Below are 18,724 nucleotides of genomic sequence, written 5' to 3' on the forward strand. Positions count from 1 at the left end.
AACTGTGGACTCTGTGATGTCATTTTGTACCTTTTGTGCTGTATATTTTCCTATCTACCTATCTTATCCACTTGTGTTCTGTGTGTGGATTATGTTTGCCTTCTTTCCACTATTGAGCTGATGCTATACTGGGGCCTGTTTCCTCTTCGTCGCCCAATGGGTGGTGTTGTTCTCTGTCATGGTCTCTTATTTGCCCTCAGTGGGTGTTGATCTTCTGCCCATACTGGATCGGCAAGGATCATTTGTAGGGCTGGGTTTCTTTTTATGTATTCTTTGAGCTTGTCCTTCGCCTGGAAGACTCTTACTTCTCCATCTATCATAGTAGATAATTTTACTGGGTAAAATATTCTTGTCTTTGCGTGGTTTTCCTTCAATTTTTGGAATATGTTACTCCATTCCCTCTTCTTCTTCATCGTTTCTGCTGATAGAGCTGAACTTACTCTTACTGGGGTACCTTTTTATGTGACTGTTTGCTTTTCCCTAGCTGCTTTTATGATCTCCTTTTCATCACAGTTGGATAATTTGACAATTATATGTCCTGGTGACTTCTTGGGATTCAGACTGGTTGGTGTTCTACCAGCCTCTTGAATGGTTGCCTGATTTTAATTTATTAAGCTGTGGAAGTTTTCCTCTAAGAATTCCCTTTATTTTCACTGTTGACTTCTTTGTTGTGTCTTGTTCCGATAGTCCAATTATTCTAAAATTGTTTCTTTTCATAGCAGCAGACATGGCTCTCAAGTTTTCTTCATCTAACTTGATTGTTTTATTTGACTGCTTTTCCTGTTTGCTGAGGTCTGTTTGGTTATCCTCTAGGTCGCTGGTGCTATTCTCTGCCTCCTCAAGCCTATTGGCAAGGTCTGACAATTTGTCACTGGATTTTGTTATTTCATCCGTTAACTCTTGTATTTCCCTTTGGTGTGTTCCATTATCTCCTCTATCGTTTAATCTTTTACCTGCACTGCTTTCCTCATATCCTTTATGACTTCAAGCAGGATTTTGAAAATTTCTTTTTGTGGCAGGTAAATATCTGCTTCTTTTATGCCCATCATTAGGTTCATGACTTCTTCCGGCATTGTCTTCTCTTTCTCCTGCTTTTTCGTTGAAACTGTTAGAACTGGTTGCTGGTTATGTGTTGTTTTAGAGGTGCCTGGAACCATCTTCCTGTTGAAGAGGCCTGGGATATCTCTTGGGAGAGTTACTTCTATGAACTACCTGCTGGTAGCTGTACTGAGGGGTCAGGCTACGGCTATATCTTCCTGTGGTTTCAGTCTTATCCTAGCCGTCCAGTATTCCGTTACTTGGAATGGGTGTTGGATAGTCTTCTCATGTGACACTTGTCGGGTTGTTGTGGGCCCACGAGGTCATCGCTTCCCTGGCCAATCTCTAAGTAGACTTCACGGTTCTTGGAGCACCTCAGCTGGCGTGTGCTGTTTTCCTCTGCAACTGGAGTGCTGAGGAGGGCGTGTAGGTATGCCCTCCCTTGTGTAGAGCTCTGTAGCTGGCAGGGAATTACTGTAGACAGAGAGATCACCTTGGAGGTTGGGTGGATGTTCCCACTAATGGTGGTCAGGCATTTCCTCCAGTCACTTGTAGGGCCTCAGGATTTAGGCTGGGGATGCCCCCACTTTTTGTAGGGGAGAACTCCCTGCTGCTTGGTGTGTGGAAGAGGACTGGTGTTTTTTCCCCAGCTGCTTGCCAAGCCAATAAATGCAGGTGGGAGCTCCCCCAGTTGGGCCTTCAGAGTTGTCCTTGCCAGAGGGGAGTGGCCTGGAGGCCGCCAGTGGCTTGTGACAGGAGAGTGAAAGGAGAGTAAAAGGAGAGAAAGAGGAAGACACAGACTGGAGCAACAATGCCAAGCAAACTGACACCCACTCACACACACACAACTAAAATGCACAGAGTAAACAAAAGTGAAAACAGTAAAAAAAAAAAAAAGAGAACAAAAAGGAGAACTGAAACGCTGAAGCTGTAGTAGGGAAGAGAGAAGAGCTAGAAGAGGAGAAAAGAAGAAAAAGTGAAAACACAAAGCAAAAGAAGAAAAAAAAGTGGAGGGAGAATTAAAAAAAATAAAGAGATAGCTGACCCTGTGCCATGGTGTGCGTTGCACTGATTTGTGCTGCGTGCAGCACTGTCTTAGGGGTCAGGCTGCCCCCTGGGTGGGCAGAGTTGCCCTAGGCAGAGGGTCGGGGTCTGGGAACAGCAGTGGCATGTGGAAGGAAAGAGAGAAGAGAGAATCATACAGTTGAGAGAGAAGCAAAGAGAACAAAGAGAGAGGAAAGAAAGACAAAGAGAAGAAAGAGAAACTAGGGGGGGAAACTCAACTGTGTTCACGGAGATTGGCTGTGAGGGTAAAGAGGGAAGAGAGAGAGAAGGAGGAAATAAGGAATAAAGAGATAGTTGATCCCTGATTGCCTTGAGTGGGGCAGAGGGGCTTAGACCCTGCCCCACTATGGCAAGTTGGTATGCCCTTTTAATGCAGGGCCCCAGTGGTGCTGGGCAGAATTGTCCTAGTTCACAAGATCGCCTTAGAGGTCTGACGGAGGTTTCCTCAGCAGCGGAGCACTGTGTAGATGCTGTCACACCTGCCTTGTGTGGTGTACAGCACTCCTACGGAGGGCAGGCTGGACTTCCCCCTGTTATTTGCTTTCTTCTTGGGATTCTTTATCCTGCCTATCATCTAGATAGACATATTAAAAATTTTGAATATTAAAAAAATTAACAAGGGTGAAAAAAGAAAAAAAAAACCCACCCTCTAAATAGTTCCAGGTCTATCAGCTGACTTTTATGAATTTCTTCTAACCAGGTATGATGAGGTACCAAGTACTGTCCCTGCCCCAAGTCAGAAGTTTATTTTGGGGATTCCTCGGGGTCTTTGTGACTTTGCTCTTCTTGATGTTCTGTTATTCTCCCTTTGTGGTCCACCCTGCTCTCGGCGGTGGGGGTGGGACGGGACAGAGTGAACACACTTCCCGTACTGTATCTCCAGTGTTGTCCCTGTAGCACCGGTGAGGAGTTGGGGCTGGCCCTTTGGTCCTCTCTGTGAATTGGCTACTCTGAGCAGGGATGTCATCCTTAAGGCTTGATGGACCAGGATGAGCTCCACTCTTTCTCTTGTCTCTCTTTCCCTCTTTGTTGCTCCCGTGTGGTCAGGACAGACCAGCCACTCTCCCTGCCTATATCTTCAGTGATATAGTACTTTCTTCTAGGGTCGGAGTCAACATAGCTTGGATTGGTGCTGGCCCCCACAGCTATATCTTTCAATATCCAGGTACCATCAGCTTTCTTCACCACATTGCTTATACACCCATTTTGCCTGCGGCAGTTTTGTTGGGAGTGTGACTATTAGAACAAAACATTCTTCTATTGGAGTAAGACTTAAGTAGAGGCCCAAAGTCCATCTGTGTCCCTGGTGTATTTGCATTTATATACATTTCTAAACAAATACACCTATATTTAAATATTTACATATGTACATAACTATATAAAACCTGTAAATATATTTTTTCTTTCTTGACTTTTTCCTTTTCTCCTGCCCCACTCTCATGTTTACCCATCACTCACCTCTCAATAAGTTGATCCTTAGAATAGTGCACTGAAGAAAATAGACACATAGAAATAATTGCACCTACAGTGGAGGAAATAGAACCCCCGAGGGTTTGAGATGACACAGTACGCCAGCTCTGTGTTTTGGTGCCAGACCTGGTAATAAGGTGTCTCTACAAAATCCCTTGTTTGTTGTTGTTAGGTGTCGTCGAGTGTGTTCATTGCAGCCCGATGTACAACAGAACCAGCACATCCTCATGTTGTTATGTTTGAGCCCATAGTTGCAGCCGTTGTGTCAGTCCAGTTATATCATGGAGGGCCTTCCTCTTTTTGCCTGCCGTCTCCTCTACCAAGCATGCTCTCCTCCACGGACGGGTCTCTCCTGATAGTGTGTGCAAAGTTTGTGGAACGAAGTCTCACCAACCTTGTCTGGTTTTGGTAACGGTATAGTTTAGATAAGGGTAAAATCTGACTCCTCTCAGACACCTTGGGAGCGGAGTACGTACTAGTGAGTGCCTCTCATTTACTGCTCCCGGTGTATCTGTGTCCTGTGACAGTTATAACTGGGACTCTGTTTTCGTTTTTTTCCAGGGAGTGCAGCCTGCGACGGGCGAGGTTGTGTTTGATAGTTTCCAGGACTCGGCTTCCCGCTCTGAGCTGGAAACTCGGATCTTGTGCCTGCAGCCGGTGGAGCTGCTGCTGCCCTCAGACTTGTCAGTCCACACGGAGGCGCTCATCCTCAGGGCAACGGCCGTTAGGTGAGCTGGCGCACGCTGACTCTGGAACAGGAAGCTGATTGATACTTCCAGAAAGTCCTAGCCCTTTCACCAGTGAGGATGATATTTCAACAATAGTGAAGACAAATTAAAAAAAATGAAATTAGCTGTGATGTCACTTTACTACAGGACTCCATAGACTTATCTCCTTAAAGGGGCTCAGGATATTATGTGATGATTTTAGTTGGCCATTCAGATTTGGTTTGTAGAGACAATTTAGAGTTCATTTCATAGAAAGTTTATTTATGTATTTTTAGAAATGCTTTCTCTGTGCTGCGATGGTCCATTCTTGCTCAGTAGCTTTATTTACTAAAGGACCTGGGTAGTTATATATTCAAATGCTAACTGTGCTTCAAACCCATCAGGTGCGTCAGAAAGGTGTGGCCGCCTGCTTTGAAAGATCACAGCTATGGCAACTTTATGGGGCAGTGCTCCTGTTCCTGTGGATGCTATGAGTCTGAATGCACTCTCTGCCAACAGTTGGCTTTTTCTACTAGAGCCAAGGCCACATTATTATTTATAAGGTAGTGTGCCAGGCATGTAGGGAGCCCTGGTGGCATAGTGGTTTCACATTGGGCTGCTTGCTATAAGGTCAGCAGTTCGAAACTACTAGCCATTTCTCAGGAGAAAGATGGTTTTCTACCCCATAAAGAATTAGTCTCAGAAACTCACAGGAACAGTTCTGCCCTGTCCTATAGGATCCCTATGAATCAGAATTGACTCGAGCAGTGAGATATTGAGTTCTTGAGTTTGTGCCAGCATGTGGCATGCTCCATGTCTGTCAGCGTATAGAACCCCAGTAGGTGAGGCACCTATCCAGATTCCTAAGATATGATGAGTTAAGTACCAAATAGGAAAGTGTCTGCATGGGGAGACACTCTCCTGTCATAAGGAAGGCTATGGTGAGAGAAGAGATGGGAAAGGCAAGCCAGGATTGGCGTGAAGAAGACTGTATCTGCAGATAGCCCCCAACTTAGGATGGAGCTCTGCTCAGACAACTCTGTTGTAAGTCAGTTACGATATAAATCGGATACCTCTTTTTTTAAAATTTTCATTTTTAGTGTCTCTTACAAGTATCTTTATATACCCAATCCTTATTTGGTTTAAAAACATTATGTATAAACTTATGGATATATTTTAATACATGAGCCAAAAATCCCCTCCCTGCCATTGATTTATGGCCTCCCATGTAGGCTAGGACAGAACTCTCTGTGTTCTGCGACTATGACTCCTTATGGGAGTAGCAGACCCCGTCCTTTTCCTGCGCAGCAGCTGGTAGTTTTGAACTGCTGACCTCATGGATCACAGCCCAACACCACCAGGACTTCCACACACATACAGATGTATAAAAACATACACGTATCATAAACATTTACTTCAACCCTGAAAAGGAGTTGGATGATGTTTGTCAGTTGTGGGAGTAATGCCATGGAAGGTTCTGGATCATCTGGATTTATCCCTGGGAGCAGGGATGGTGGGTTTGGTCAGAGAATGGGTCAGAGTTGTCTGTTTGCTTCTTCTCTTTCGTGTGTGTGTGTGTGTGTGTGTGTGTTAAAAGCTCACTGCTTCCTGAACCTGCTGGTTGATTTTAGCAAAGTAGTTAACATCTGGATCTCTATTTTCAAGCAACTGAACCCCCTGACTTGTTTAGGAAATGAAACCTTTACAACAATGTTTTCAGCAAAATCATTAAATTGAACATCTGGAAATGGTGCCTCAGCTAATTCCTCCACACATGTGGAACAAGTGGCATACAGGTTACTAAAGATAAGATGTACACATAAAAAAAAGACCTCAGTGTAGTTTGTCCAATACATCCTAAGTGGCGGGCTACCTGTAGTGAGAGATTTGGACACCAGAAGGATGTCACGAAACAGAATGAAAGCTTTGTTGGCAAACCAAGCTAATTGATTTAACATGTTCCTTTTTCATTTGCATCCAACTTTTTTCAAAGTAGCTTTTATTTTTCTGATCATGACAATAATACATATGAGTTTAAGAGAAACTAGAAGTTACAGAAAAAAGATACAAATATTAAGTCAAATCTTATAACCCAGAGATAATCACTGTTAAAAATAGCCCGACTCTGGCAATTTAACAGATCCACTCTTTATTTATTTAGAGAGCTCTGCAAGTGGGCCTCAGTCAGCTCCGGCTGCTGTGAAGTGGGTTTTGTGGAAATGCCATTTACAGTCTTGTGATCACAGGCAGCATGTCCAGTGAGTTGGTTCTTTGAAGGTTGCGCAGTACTGTGGGAAAGCAAGTCATGTGGACTACACAAAACCTTAGCGAGGCTGGCCTTGGACTAAACATGTACTGTCTGTTACTTCAGTGTCCTGGGATAAAGGCCATTCTTGGGAGACTAACGTGGTTGGCGTGCAGAGGTAGGATGCATGATGTCACCCACAAATCTTGGAACGTTGTCTAGGATTCTGGGGAGTTGTGCAATTTTAACTCAACGGTCACATTTTGGTGTCTCATTTTCTATGTCTCTTTTTCTGTGTTACCTTTTTCATTTATAATCTTGGTCTCAAGTTGCAAAATCAGTTCAAAGCCTGATATTTTTAACTTAATATTCGCTCCTTACATAATTCTTAACTTAAATATGGAAAATTTCAAACATGCAGCATTATACAGAATGGTATAGGGAACCCCTATGGCCCTACCCACCCACTTTATTGTTGACCGATGCAGAACCAAGCTCGTTTTATTCATAACTCCACTCACCGTCTTCTGGTATTATTTTGAAGCTAGATAATGCCGGGTCATCTGCAAATATTTCAGTAGGTATTCCTGAAAGCAGAACTACTGCATGACATGCAGCCGCATCCGTGCATCATCGTTTATTTACCCATTTCCCTTTTGGTATGTTGTGCTGAATGTTTTTTTCCAGTGTTGTAAATATTGCTGGAGTCTGAGTCCATGCATAGGAATCTTTGACTGCATGTTGGGTTCGTTTATTAAGAGAAACTCCTGAAAGGAGAGTTACTTGGGTTACAGGGTATAAATATTAATACAGTGCTCAATTGCCACTGTAATAGTATAGTAATAGGAGGGCTTGTGTAAACTCTTGCTAGTTGGGTAGATGAAAAATTCTTCCTCAGTTTTTTGTTTTAATCTCTTTCTGACAGTATATTCAAAATGTAACTAATAATTAAAAGTTAAACAGTACACTGATAGGGGATGCTCTTCTTAGCATATATTCTTTGTTAAGTTTTTTAATCTTCAAAAGTTCATTTAAAGGTAGCCTAAAATTATATTTTAATATTTCCTATATCTTTATTGATTTTTTCTTTCACCACTGAGCATATATTAGTTCAGATAATTAAATATAAATTAGATAATTTAGTAAAATAGACTCAACCAATGAACTAACTCCTCCATGCTTCTAGAAGCATTCTTTTTTTTCATCCTTAACAGGGTATTTCTATTGAAAATATTTCAGTGTTCATGGGTATTTTATGTTATTTTCTTTTTGTTGATAGTTTTTATTTATTTTTTGTCTTTTTATTTAATTTTTTATTAGTTATCTCTTTAGTTCATTTGGCTTTACTTAAGTTGATTGTGTAAGGCATGGCTGTAACTTAATTTTTTGCCTAAATGTTAGTGGTTCTATTGTGACACATGAAGATTGTTTTCTATTAACTTGAGAAATAATTCTAGACAATATGGGTGGGAGGAGGAGAAAAGGATAAAATAAAAAAGACAACAAGGGGCATACGTATGATTTTTCTTTTCCATATTTACAGGATAGCACTGGAGTTTTAGTAGACTGTTTTGTTTTATTTTGTTTTTGGTGATATCATCTTGTTTGTTGTAAGCATGGTGATAATTTCTTGAATCTTAAATTTCAAATCCCATATATTCTTCTGCACTAAATCCAGAAGGAGGTAACCATAGCTTCCAGTTCTTGTCAATTACTGTTCGATGTTTGGAGTTGAAGAAATCATCTGTGAAAGCTACATGGAGAAGGTGAAAAACTGGCTTGGGGTTAGAAAGGAGCTTTTAAAACACTGGAAAAATGGAATGAAAAGATAATGAAAATTTTCTATGAATGTTTTCAAGCCCCCTCCCTGTATGTGTGTTGTGTGTGTCTCAAAATAGTAGGATCTTTTAATCTTTGTATTATTTTCTTTGGCCACTAGAGGTCTCCAAAGGATTTTATATTCTCTAAATTTTAATTTAAAAGCAAGACTACCTACCACCTGTTTGTTTATTTTTATATCTCAAATTACAGGCTATGTACTTGATAGCGCACAATAACGTACAGCGAGTAGTTGTCACAAATGGCAATAAGCTAAAATTATTTCAAAAAAATTTTTTAATTTAAAAAAGATCCTATGTGACCCTGGCCTTGTCCAACCCCTTACCTGGCATGCCCCAGTGTCAAAAGGTCCAGAGGCCGAGCTGCATGATCAGTCATTTTTGGTGAACTTTGCTTTCGGGGATTCTGTATTAGTCACTTTTCAGTCTTCTTGATTTGGGAGTGTGAGAAACAGTGGAGAGACGTCCTTGAAGCACCTGAGTTTGACACCACCAGCCGCACGAATCTCAAGCACACGGCCACACTGTACACATCTTCTTAGATTTGAACCTACCAAAAAGCCAAGCTCAAAGCCATCGAGTCGATGCTGACTCATAGACACCCAAGAGGACAGAGGGGACTGCCCCCGTGGGTTTCTGAGACTGTGACTCTTTACAAGAGTAGACAGGCTCTTCCTTCTCTGGAGGAGCAGCTGGTGGTTTTGAATTTCTGACATTGTGGTTAGCAGCCCAACACATAACCGTTATGCCACCAGGGCTCTGCAGCTTTGAACCTGGTTCTCTCAAAATTCAAACTGCTCCAGCCTGCTTCAGGATGGGCGTTACCATGACACCAAGAGCTCAAAGCTCAGAGACTACATCAGCACATTGTCTTTGCTGCTTTCTTGTTGCAAAAATGAAGTCTACTTGACAAAAGAACCACCAGTGTTCCCTAGGTTAGTTTACTTTCGTAACATGTGTTGATAACATTTCACTTTGGGTCATAGGGACTCAGTCTTACTATTTTAATTGTTACTCTTGCACTTGTTGTAAGAGCACAGGTAAGCAATTGGGAAACAATGATTTTAGACACTTGAACTAACTGCAATTAAGATAGCTCTGAAAGGTTAACCTTTGGTTTCGAGATGCTATATGCTTCTAATAGACTGGTGAAGGAAGCTGATGAAAGCAACACACACATGCTGGCTAATATTTACTAGGTCTCAGAGAAATGGATTTTTGAGATAGCTCAGATGAACATGCTAGATGATGCTCAGTTTTGCCCTGATAAATGAGAACTTACCCATCATGGAAGACTTATTATGCAGGAGGTGGGCTTTATAAAAATGGTGGGGGTGGGGCATAGGAGGTAGGCGAGTACATATCTGACCTCCTCTGGTTTCCCTAGTGCCACGAGGCAGGCGTCGGCCAAGCCTTCACTTAACCATCCTTCTGTACCTACTCGGACACAACCGCTCTTCCCACACCTCTCTGCTTCTTTGCCGAGTTGGACAATTCTTTTCGTTCCAGTGACCACACGGAACCCACAGACAAAACTCACATGTATGAGAGTTTATTAGGGAAGTGAATAGGTTACCACAATCCAGGATCAGAAAAGACTAAGAATACAGTCATTGATCCATAGCCAGCAGCCATGTCTGTCTCTGGTCATCAGTCTCTTTAATCACGTGGTCCCTTGGCCCCTACTTCCGTGGACCAGGAAGACTCTGCCTCATACTTCATGGTCTCAGCAGTGGCCCTCTGTTCTCCCTCATGGTCTCCTTGCCTTGACCTTGATCTCAGTGTGGCTCCTGTGCCCTGTCCTGTAGTCTCAGCGTCACAGTCCTGGTGCCTCTCCTCTCGGCCTCTGCTACTTCAGACAGGTTTCCAGTATGCTCTTCTTCGGACAGGCCTGGGGTTTCTTGCAGTGATTGAGAGGGCTCTTAGACACAAAGGAATTGACTGATGATGGTGTGGTTTTTATCTTTCAGAAGTCCTGCTCCCAAGGAATCAAAGGGGCTGAGTGTGATTTGGTTCATACCCTCTACTAAGATAAAGACTTAATCCCACCTCAATCCTGTCCATCAATATAGCTGAGAACACCCTCTGAAATGAGATTCTAGCCACAAGAGTAGAGTTTAGAATTATAATACTTCAGAGAAGAAATGGCTACAAGGGCTATATTAATGGATTCATCTGAGTTTGGATGAGGTCATTTGTCGGATGTTGAGGCTTTGCATGGATAGGGGGAAAGAGTGAATGCTGTGATGTGTGTATAAATCAACATGATTTCTGAGACACACAGGCTGGTACAAGTGGGATTTTAGATGGGGCAGTTGAATTTAAGAAATTGAACAGTTCCCCTAAAGGATAGGGAAACATGGAAAAATAATAATACTAAAGAATGTAGAAAATGTCAATTGTTTGGGTGTAAAATAAGAGCAGAAAGGACAGAAGGAAAGAGATAGGGAGCAGGACATGGTAGGGAGCACTGGTGGTCTCAGCGGTTAAGACTCAGCTGACAGTTGACCAGTTTGAACCTCACCAGCAGCTCCAGGGGAGAAAGACCAGCCACCCTGCTCCCTTCAAGAACACCCCATGGGCCAGCCATTCTCTGGCACACGGGGTTCTGCGAGTCAGAGTAGATTTTATGGCACCCCACTGTCACGGGAACGTGTGGTTACAACCTACCTGTTGTACTTGGTGTGATCAACGTACCTGTCGCACGTGGAATGATTTGTTGAAACTACATGGTCTTTAGAAAGATACGTGGTTAAAAACTGACCCCGATTAGTTGAGACAACTTACATCAGTAGAAGAATTTCTTATGCTATTTTCACGATCTGACTTTTGCAATAAATGCTTACCACATCAGTGTCTGCCAAGCAGTAGATATGTCGGCTGCAAACCTTGCTGAATAAAACCCTTGCAGTCAAGTGGAATCTGACTCATGGCAGAGCCATGTATGTCAGTGTAAAATTGTGCTGCTTGGGTTTTCAGTGGTGGCTCTTTTGGGGAAGAGAATAGCCAGCACTTTCTTTTGAGTCACCTCTGGGTGGACTGGAACCACTAACCTTTTGGTGAGCAGCAGTGCATCACCCAGGGACTCAGTGTTGCTGTTGAGTCGATTCTGCTTCATGGCCACCCTGAAGGACAGAGTGGAACTGTCCCCTATGGTTTCCAAGGCTGCCGTCTCCATGAAATCAATTTGCATATATTCTTCCTTGGAGTGACTGGTAGGTTTGAACTACCAGCCTTTTGGTTAACAGCCAACCCCTTAATTACGGTGCCACTGTGACTTCTCTGTATGTGTAGTTGTCAATAATTATGGTTTTAATTGATAATCCCTAATGACTGAAGAGGTCTGGGTACTGTTTCCTTCTGTTGGACAGAGGGTCACTATGAGTTGGAACCAACTGGAGAGCACTTGCCAACAACAACAAACAACAAATGGCTGGTGATGTTGCATGTTGTTTTATGCACTAATCTGTCACCTGTATAACCTCTACAGTAAGATGTCTAATTTTTCCTCTTGAATTTTAAGAGGTCCCCAATTAAAAAAAATCCAGATAATAGTCCTTTGTCAAATAAGTGATTTCTGCCTACTTCCCCCCACTCTTTACATTATTCTTTTTGTTAATTATCTTCAGGCGGTCCCTTCACAGCAAGAGTGATAATTTTATGGAAGTGAAATTAAGTTTTGTACATGTTTGTATCTGATTAAGAAAAAAGAAAACTACGCAGTTTTCAAAGTTATTATAAATTTAATGGCTTTTTATTTTTGTAGTGTCACCTGGAATTTCAGCATGTTAGAATGTCTTTTAAACAATTCCATTCTTCAAGGAATTGACAATTCGAGCACAAAAAAGAATTTCCAGTTCTTTCTCAGCATCCTGTCACGATACCTAGCCCACGTCACCTTCTTGCAAATCTTATTAGGAAGAAAACCAACCACAAACATTATGGGCCAAATGCACTTGAAGGAAATTCAAGTCTCAGGTGAATTCAGAGAACCCAGGGTAAGATAGCGATGAGGGAAGGGCCCTTGGATAAAGAGGAGCCACTGAGCAGGGAAAGGATCGAATTGGTTCTGTGGGGCATCAGCCGCCTGGTACTCTTAACCTGAGCCAATGTTAAGTGTTTCACAAATAACCATTTCTGTCATGAAATATTTACTTATGGTGTATTGAAAACGTGTAATTAGTGAATCAATCCTGTGATTTCATATATTTTTATGGTGTAGAAAGAGTCTTTTTTTTTTAACATTTCATTAGGGGCTCATACAACTCTTATCACAATCCATACATATACATACATCAATTGTATAAAGCACATCCATACATTCCCTGCCCCAATCATTCTCAAAGCATTTGCTCTCCACTTAAGCCCTTTGCATCAGGTCCTATTTTTTTTCTTTTTAGAAAGAGTCTTAAATTGGCATTGAGTTAACAAATCTGAGCAGATTGAACAAAAACTTCAGTTGCATCGGCGATGTGCTCGCAGGTGTGGTGAAATCCATGAGGGAGTGGGGAGTGGCAGGAGCTAGGGATGCACAGGGAGGGGCAGTGCTGGCCACAGTTGTCTCTCTTTGTGTGTCAGTCTGGGTAGACTAGAGAAACAAATTAATAGACATGCATTTATATATAAGAAAGATTTTTTTTAAGAAAGGTTTTTAGATACAGGAGCAGTTGAATATTGAGAAAATGTCCCAGCCTGGCCAAATCAAGTCCATAAATCCAATGTTAGCCCATATGTCCAATCCAATTTTTATAAAGTCCACTTCAGACTCATGAAACACATGCAATGACACTGAGTGCAGGATGATCATACGCCAATGGGTAGAAAGTGTTTGGATCCAGTGGCGTAAGCATCTCAGTGCTGGCAGGGATTTCTGTGTGGCTTCTCTAGCTTCCAGGGCTGCATCAGGGTAGGTCCATGTGGCTTCTCCTCAGGGATATCTCACAGGGAGTTAGCAGAGAGAGAAAGTGTCTTCTGTCTCCAAGGAAGAAAGTAAAGGAGTTCCCAAAAACCTCAGGAGAAGGCCATGGCCACACAGAGGCCTCATTGGCCATGATCCAATTGACAGGCTCGACTCCACCCCTTTACTCAATCCTCTCAAATCCCAAATTGACACCAGATTATGTAACTACCACACTTTGTCTCATATACTCAGAAACTCATGGCCATTGAGTCAATGCCAAGTCATAGCAACCCTGTGGGACAGGGTAGAACTACTGCCCCTGAGAGTTTCCGAGACTGTAACTGTTGACAGGAGTAGAAAGTTCCCTCTTGCTCCCATGGAGTGGCTGGTGGTTTTGAACGGTAGACTAGAGCATTACAACCCAGCTCCTAACCACTGCGCCACCAGGGCTCACTTCTGATATAGGCTCTGACATTTATTTGAGGCAAATCCAATATAGATAGAATTGCCTTGAGTTAAGAAGAAGAAAAAGAGACTATCCAAAGCCAAACTTTTAGATGAATTTAAAGTCCTCAAAAGGGAATTAACTTCCTGAAAGAAGAATGGAAATTACAGAACATTTCATTGTATTTATGCAGAACCTGCGCATGGGTCAAGGGGCAGTGGTGAGAACACAAGCGAATATTGTGTGGTTTAAAATCAGGAAAGATGTGCAACATGGTTGTGTCCTCTCACCATACTTATTCGAGCTGTATGCTGGGCAGCCATCAGAGAAGCTTCCATATCAGTGAAGAAGGATGCAGCATCAGGATTGGAAAGGCTTCTCAACAACCTGCGGCATGCGGATGATGCAGCCTTGCTTGTTGAAAGTGAGGAGGACTTGAAGCATTTGCTGATGAAGATCTAGGATTGCAGCCTTCAGTTTGGATTACAACTCACTATAGACCAAACCAAAATCCTCACAGTGGGCCCTTGTGATAAATGGAGAATGCCAAATGGAGAAAATGTTGAAGTTATCAAGATTTCATCTCGCTTAGCTCCACAGTCAACAGTCAAGAGAGCAAATGGCACATTAGGTAAATCTGCACCAAACCTCTTCAAAAGGGTTGAAAAGCAAGGAGGTGACTTTGAAGACTAAGATTCACCTGATCCAAGCCATGGTATTTTTAAGGTCCTTATATGCATGTGAAAGTTAGATTTTGCATAAAGAAGCCTAAAGAAGAATCGATGCATTTGAGCTATGCTCCTAGTGACGAATCTTGAAAGTACCGTAGATGCTGAATGGAAAAGCAAATCTGTCTTGGAGACGTGCATGCAGAACACTCCTTTTATGCAAGCACAGTGAGTCTGAGTCGAGTCTCACACACTTTGGCCGTGTTCTCCGGAGAGGCCAGTCCCTGGAGAAGGACATCATACTTGGGCAAGTAGAGGGGCAGGGAAAGAGAGGGAGGCCGCTGATGAGCTGCACGGCCACAGTGGCTGCAGCGATAAGCTGAGACCATGGCGAGGATGGCCCTGCATCGGGCTGTGTTTCCTTCTGCTGTGCGTAGGGTCCCTATGCGGCAGAACTGAGAGTTTCTAACAGCAACAAAGGTGCACTGCTCTCCATTTTCCATCATAGCTTACTTTTCCTATTAACAATTTTTATTCTGCCTTTAGACTCATTAATTTAGCTAGCTTGTTAATTTTAAATTCTACTTGACTCTCCTCTTAATCACCTATTTCTACAAAATCTCTGTATTTGATAGACGCTTCCAGTAGGTCCTCAGCTTATGATTATATTCTCTAAATTGTGCACTATTAATTCATTCTTAAAAACATGGATTTGGCGCTTGCTGTGTGCAAAATTCTTTACTGAGTGGTGAGGATGAAAAAATAAACAAGATCCCTTCCTTGCAGGTTCTTACAGGAAACCGCTAATGAAGCAAACAATAGAATCCACATGAGAACATTATTCAGGGAAGGGACCATTTTAAAGATGGGTCGAGTGTACCTGGGCCGTCATCTCTGGCATGTAAAATGTTTTCTCTTGTGATGCTTGTAGGAAATATTTCCTTTTTCTTGTCCTTCTTTCTCACCCCACCTTCCTCATTCTTCCTTCATTACTCACTTCTAGAATAGATAACAAATGCAAACTTGATTTCTTTATCATCCTATTTATTGTTTGCCATGAGGCAGGAATTTCATCTAAGTATTTTGAAATTGCAGTTAAGGAAATTGTGGTAGTAACAATGGTAATGGATTAAATAGCAAACATCTCATAAACAGGAGTAGGATGTCTGTGTAAGAAATCACTTGAAGAGAGAATGTGCTAGTATTCAAAATCTGACTTACATTTATTCGTTTAATAAAATGATGATGAGTAAGTAATTGATTCGGGGCTTTACAGTTCAAACCCACCAGCTGTTCCGTGGGAGGAAAGACCTGGTTTTAGTTAAGAATACGGTTTTAGTTAAGAATACATTTTTTAAAATGCCACTGCCATTGAATTGATTCTGGCTCATAATGACCTATGGGACAGACTACAGCAGCTCCGTAGGATTTCTACGGCTGCACATCTTCATGGAAGCAGGCTGCTGCTGCTTTCTCCTGAAAAGAAAGATACTGAATGCTTGTGGCATTCAATTGCTAACCTTTTGATTAGTGACGGAACTCTTTCACCAGTATGCCACTGGGACTCTTCCACCGTAAGAATCATAGCCAAGGAAGCCCTCCAGGGCAGTTGCACTCCCTCACACAGCATGGCTAGGAGTCGAATTGACCTGATGGCGCACCGCGTTTCCTCCCTTGGGGGGAATTCAGTTGTATGTGCAGTAGTTCTCTTGGTATTGCTGGCTGTCTGTATGCCAAGCTATCACTTTCAATAGTCATACTTCACCTACAGATCTGAACACCCGGGTTAATAAAAGGATAAATTAATAGGTAGTCATTTGATAAGGCACTCTGGTAGTGTAGTGGCTTTGTATTCAGCTGCTAATTGTAAGATCCACAGTTTTAAACCACTCAATGGGAGAAAGGCAGGGCTTTTCTCCTATAAACAGTTACCATCTCAAAAACACGGGGCAGTTCTACCCTGCCCTACAGGGTCACGATGAGGTGGCATCGACTTGATGGCAGTGCATTTTTAGTCACTTGATACCTTTGAATCGTGGTGCTAGTTACGCATATTGAAAGGCTCATGGGCTGCTAAAAGGACAGTCTGTCTGGGAAGAAGTGTGGCCAGAGCACTCTTTAGAGGCAAGGGTGGAAAGACTTCATCTTACCCACTGTGGACATGTTGTCAGGGGAGACCAGTCCCTGAAGAAGGACATCACGTTGGTAAAATAGAGGCGTAGAGAAAGGAGGAAGGCCCTCAAGGATGTGGATGGACACAGTGACTGCAAATTGGGCTCAAATCTAACAATTGTGAGGATGGCGCAGGATGTGGAAAGTTTCACTATTTTGTACTTAGGGTCACCCTGGGTTGGAATTGATGGCAGGTATCAGCAACAATTCTAGAGTGTTTGCTGTAGGCTTCAGATAATAACAAGCTTCCTGTGTAACTCTTCAGGAATATGTGCACTTGGAAATATTAAATGGGACGTGCATACAATAGGTTTTTTGCTAGCAATTGAATAGGAAGAAACAGCATTTGAGGCATCTACAGGGTGACCTTACTAATTATTTCAGTGAACGCCCAAGGAGGCTGCTTGAATAGGAAGCTTGGAAGCAATTATATGAGATGAGCGTTTGTTTTACTAATCCTACCTGGTTTTTATAAATACACCTGTTCATTTGGGGTTGAGAATTTAATTACATAAAAGTTTTCTCATTACTTAAAGAACATTTTCTCCTTCTGATTTCGCCTAGAGGTTTGTGGTATCAGTTTTAATACCCTAAACATGTTTTCTCCCAGTCAAACCCAACTCGTAGCGACCTTGTCAGATGAGGAAAGCCGTTGTTAGGGATGTAACATGATAGTCTTCCCAAGAACAGCCAGCCCCTCTTTCCCATGGTGGGTGGATCTGAACCACCAACCTTTAGCTTAGCAGCCCAGTGCTTAACCTACTGCACTTTAAAAAAAAAAATATATATATATATATTAATCATTTTATTAGGGGCTCATACAACTCTCGTCACAATCCATACATACAACAATTGTATAAAGCATAGTTGTACATTCATTGCCCTCATCATTCTCAAAACATTGTCTCTCCACTTAAGCCCCTGGCATCAGCTCCTCATTTTTCCCCCTCCCCGCACCCCCTCCCTCATGAACCCTTGATAAATTATAAATTATTATTTTGTCATATCTTGTCCTGTCCGATGTCTCCCTTCACCCACTTTTCTGTTGTCTGTCCCCCAGGGAGGAGTTTATATGTAGATCCTTGTAATTGGTTCCCCCTTTCCCCCACCACCCTCCTTCCACCCTCTACCTCTTTTCCCCACAATAAGAAACCCACTGCCCTTGAGTCAGTTCTGACTCATAGCAAGCCTGTAGTAAGTGGCAAAGCCGCCTTAGGCCACAAGTTTTATTCGATGCTAAAAAATCCGGCTTACACTATTATTAGGGGGCAACTGTGCAGCAACATGAAGCACAAAAACCCCGCTTTGCTCACTTAATTCCTGTAGCTATTTGTCTTCTGGATTTTATGTCTTCTTTCTTTGGAATTTTCTTTTTCTTTGTTTTTCCTACTTGTTTAAAGATGTCTTCAGTGGGAGAAAGATGAGCCTCTCTGTTCTTGTGAAGATCTACAGTCTCTATGAGTTGGAATCAAGTCACTGGCAGAGGTCTGTTTATTTATGTCCCTTAAGCTTAAAAATACATACATACAAGTAAAGTTAGCAAGTTCAGAGCCTGCTTTGGGTTTGCTTATCTCCAGACCTTTGTGAGTTTAGATTTGCCCATTAGTTCTTTCAATGACTCTTGCCCTGGCAAGCAGGGAGATATCATCCTAATTTCCTTCTTTTTTCTTCTTCTTATTACTCTGTGGATTATTCTCTTATCTCTTATGTTCAGCCCAGGAATTTCCTCCCCCTCTTATTTGTGTGTGTGTGAAACTTTTTAGCCACTCGCTGAAATTTTGAGTCTTTAAAGCATTGAAATCCTGCTGCATTTTTCCTCCTCCACCCTTTTTCCTCTCCCCTTCTCTCTCAGCACCCCTTACCTCTCTTTCTTTAAGAACACCCTTCTGGCATTCTTTGATTTAATACAGAGTTGATTTTCATTAGGCATGCACTCTCTCTGCCTATGAATTCACCTACTTGCTAACATATTTTTGTAACCTCAGAATCAGTACATTCCAGACTTACATTCCTGCTCATTTGAATTGCCTGAAATGCACATTCCCAGACGAGGTTAAACAGTTGTTAATTCTTGTTACATCATTTATACTGTAAGCAAGTGCCTTCTCACTTGGACCTAGTTGCACATTCTTTGTACTTTTGTGCCCTGTTTTGGGAGACTGTGTTCTATAAAACA

The 18,724-nt window shown here is 42.2% G+C and overlaps 1 protein-coding gene across 1 annotated transcript in view; it reads left to right on the forward strand.

The window, feature by feature from the left end:
- MSH3 (mutS homolog 3) overlaps positions 1–18,724 on the forward strand; it is a 197,679-nt gene that overhangs the window by 26,000 nt on the left and 152,955 nt on the right. The window contains exon 8 of the mRNA XM_075541226.1: positions 4,135–4,301. Coding sequence (XP_075397341.1) covers positions 4,135–4,301 — 167 coding nt within the window. The remainder of the gene's footprint in view (positions 1–4,134; positions 4,302–18,724) is intronic.

Source organism: Tenrec ecaudatus, chromosome 2 (assembly GCF_050624435.1).
Source record: "Tenrec ecaudatus isolate mTenEca1 chromosome 2, mTenEca1.hap1, whole genome shotgun sequence".
NCBI lineage: Eukaryota > Metazoa > Chordata > Mammalia > Afrosoricida > Tenrecidae > Tenrec > Tenrec ecaudatus.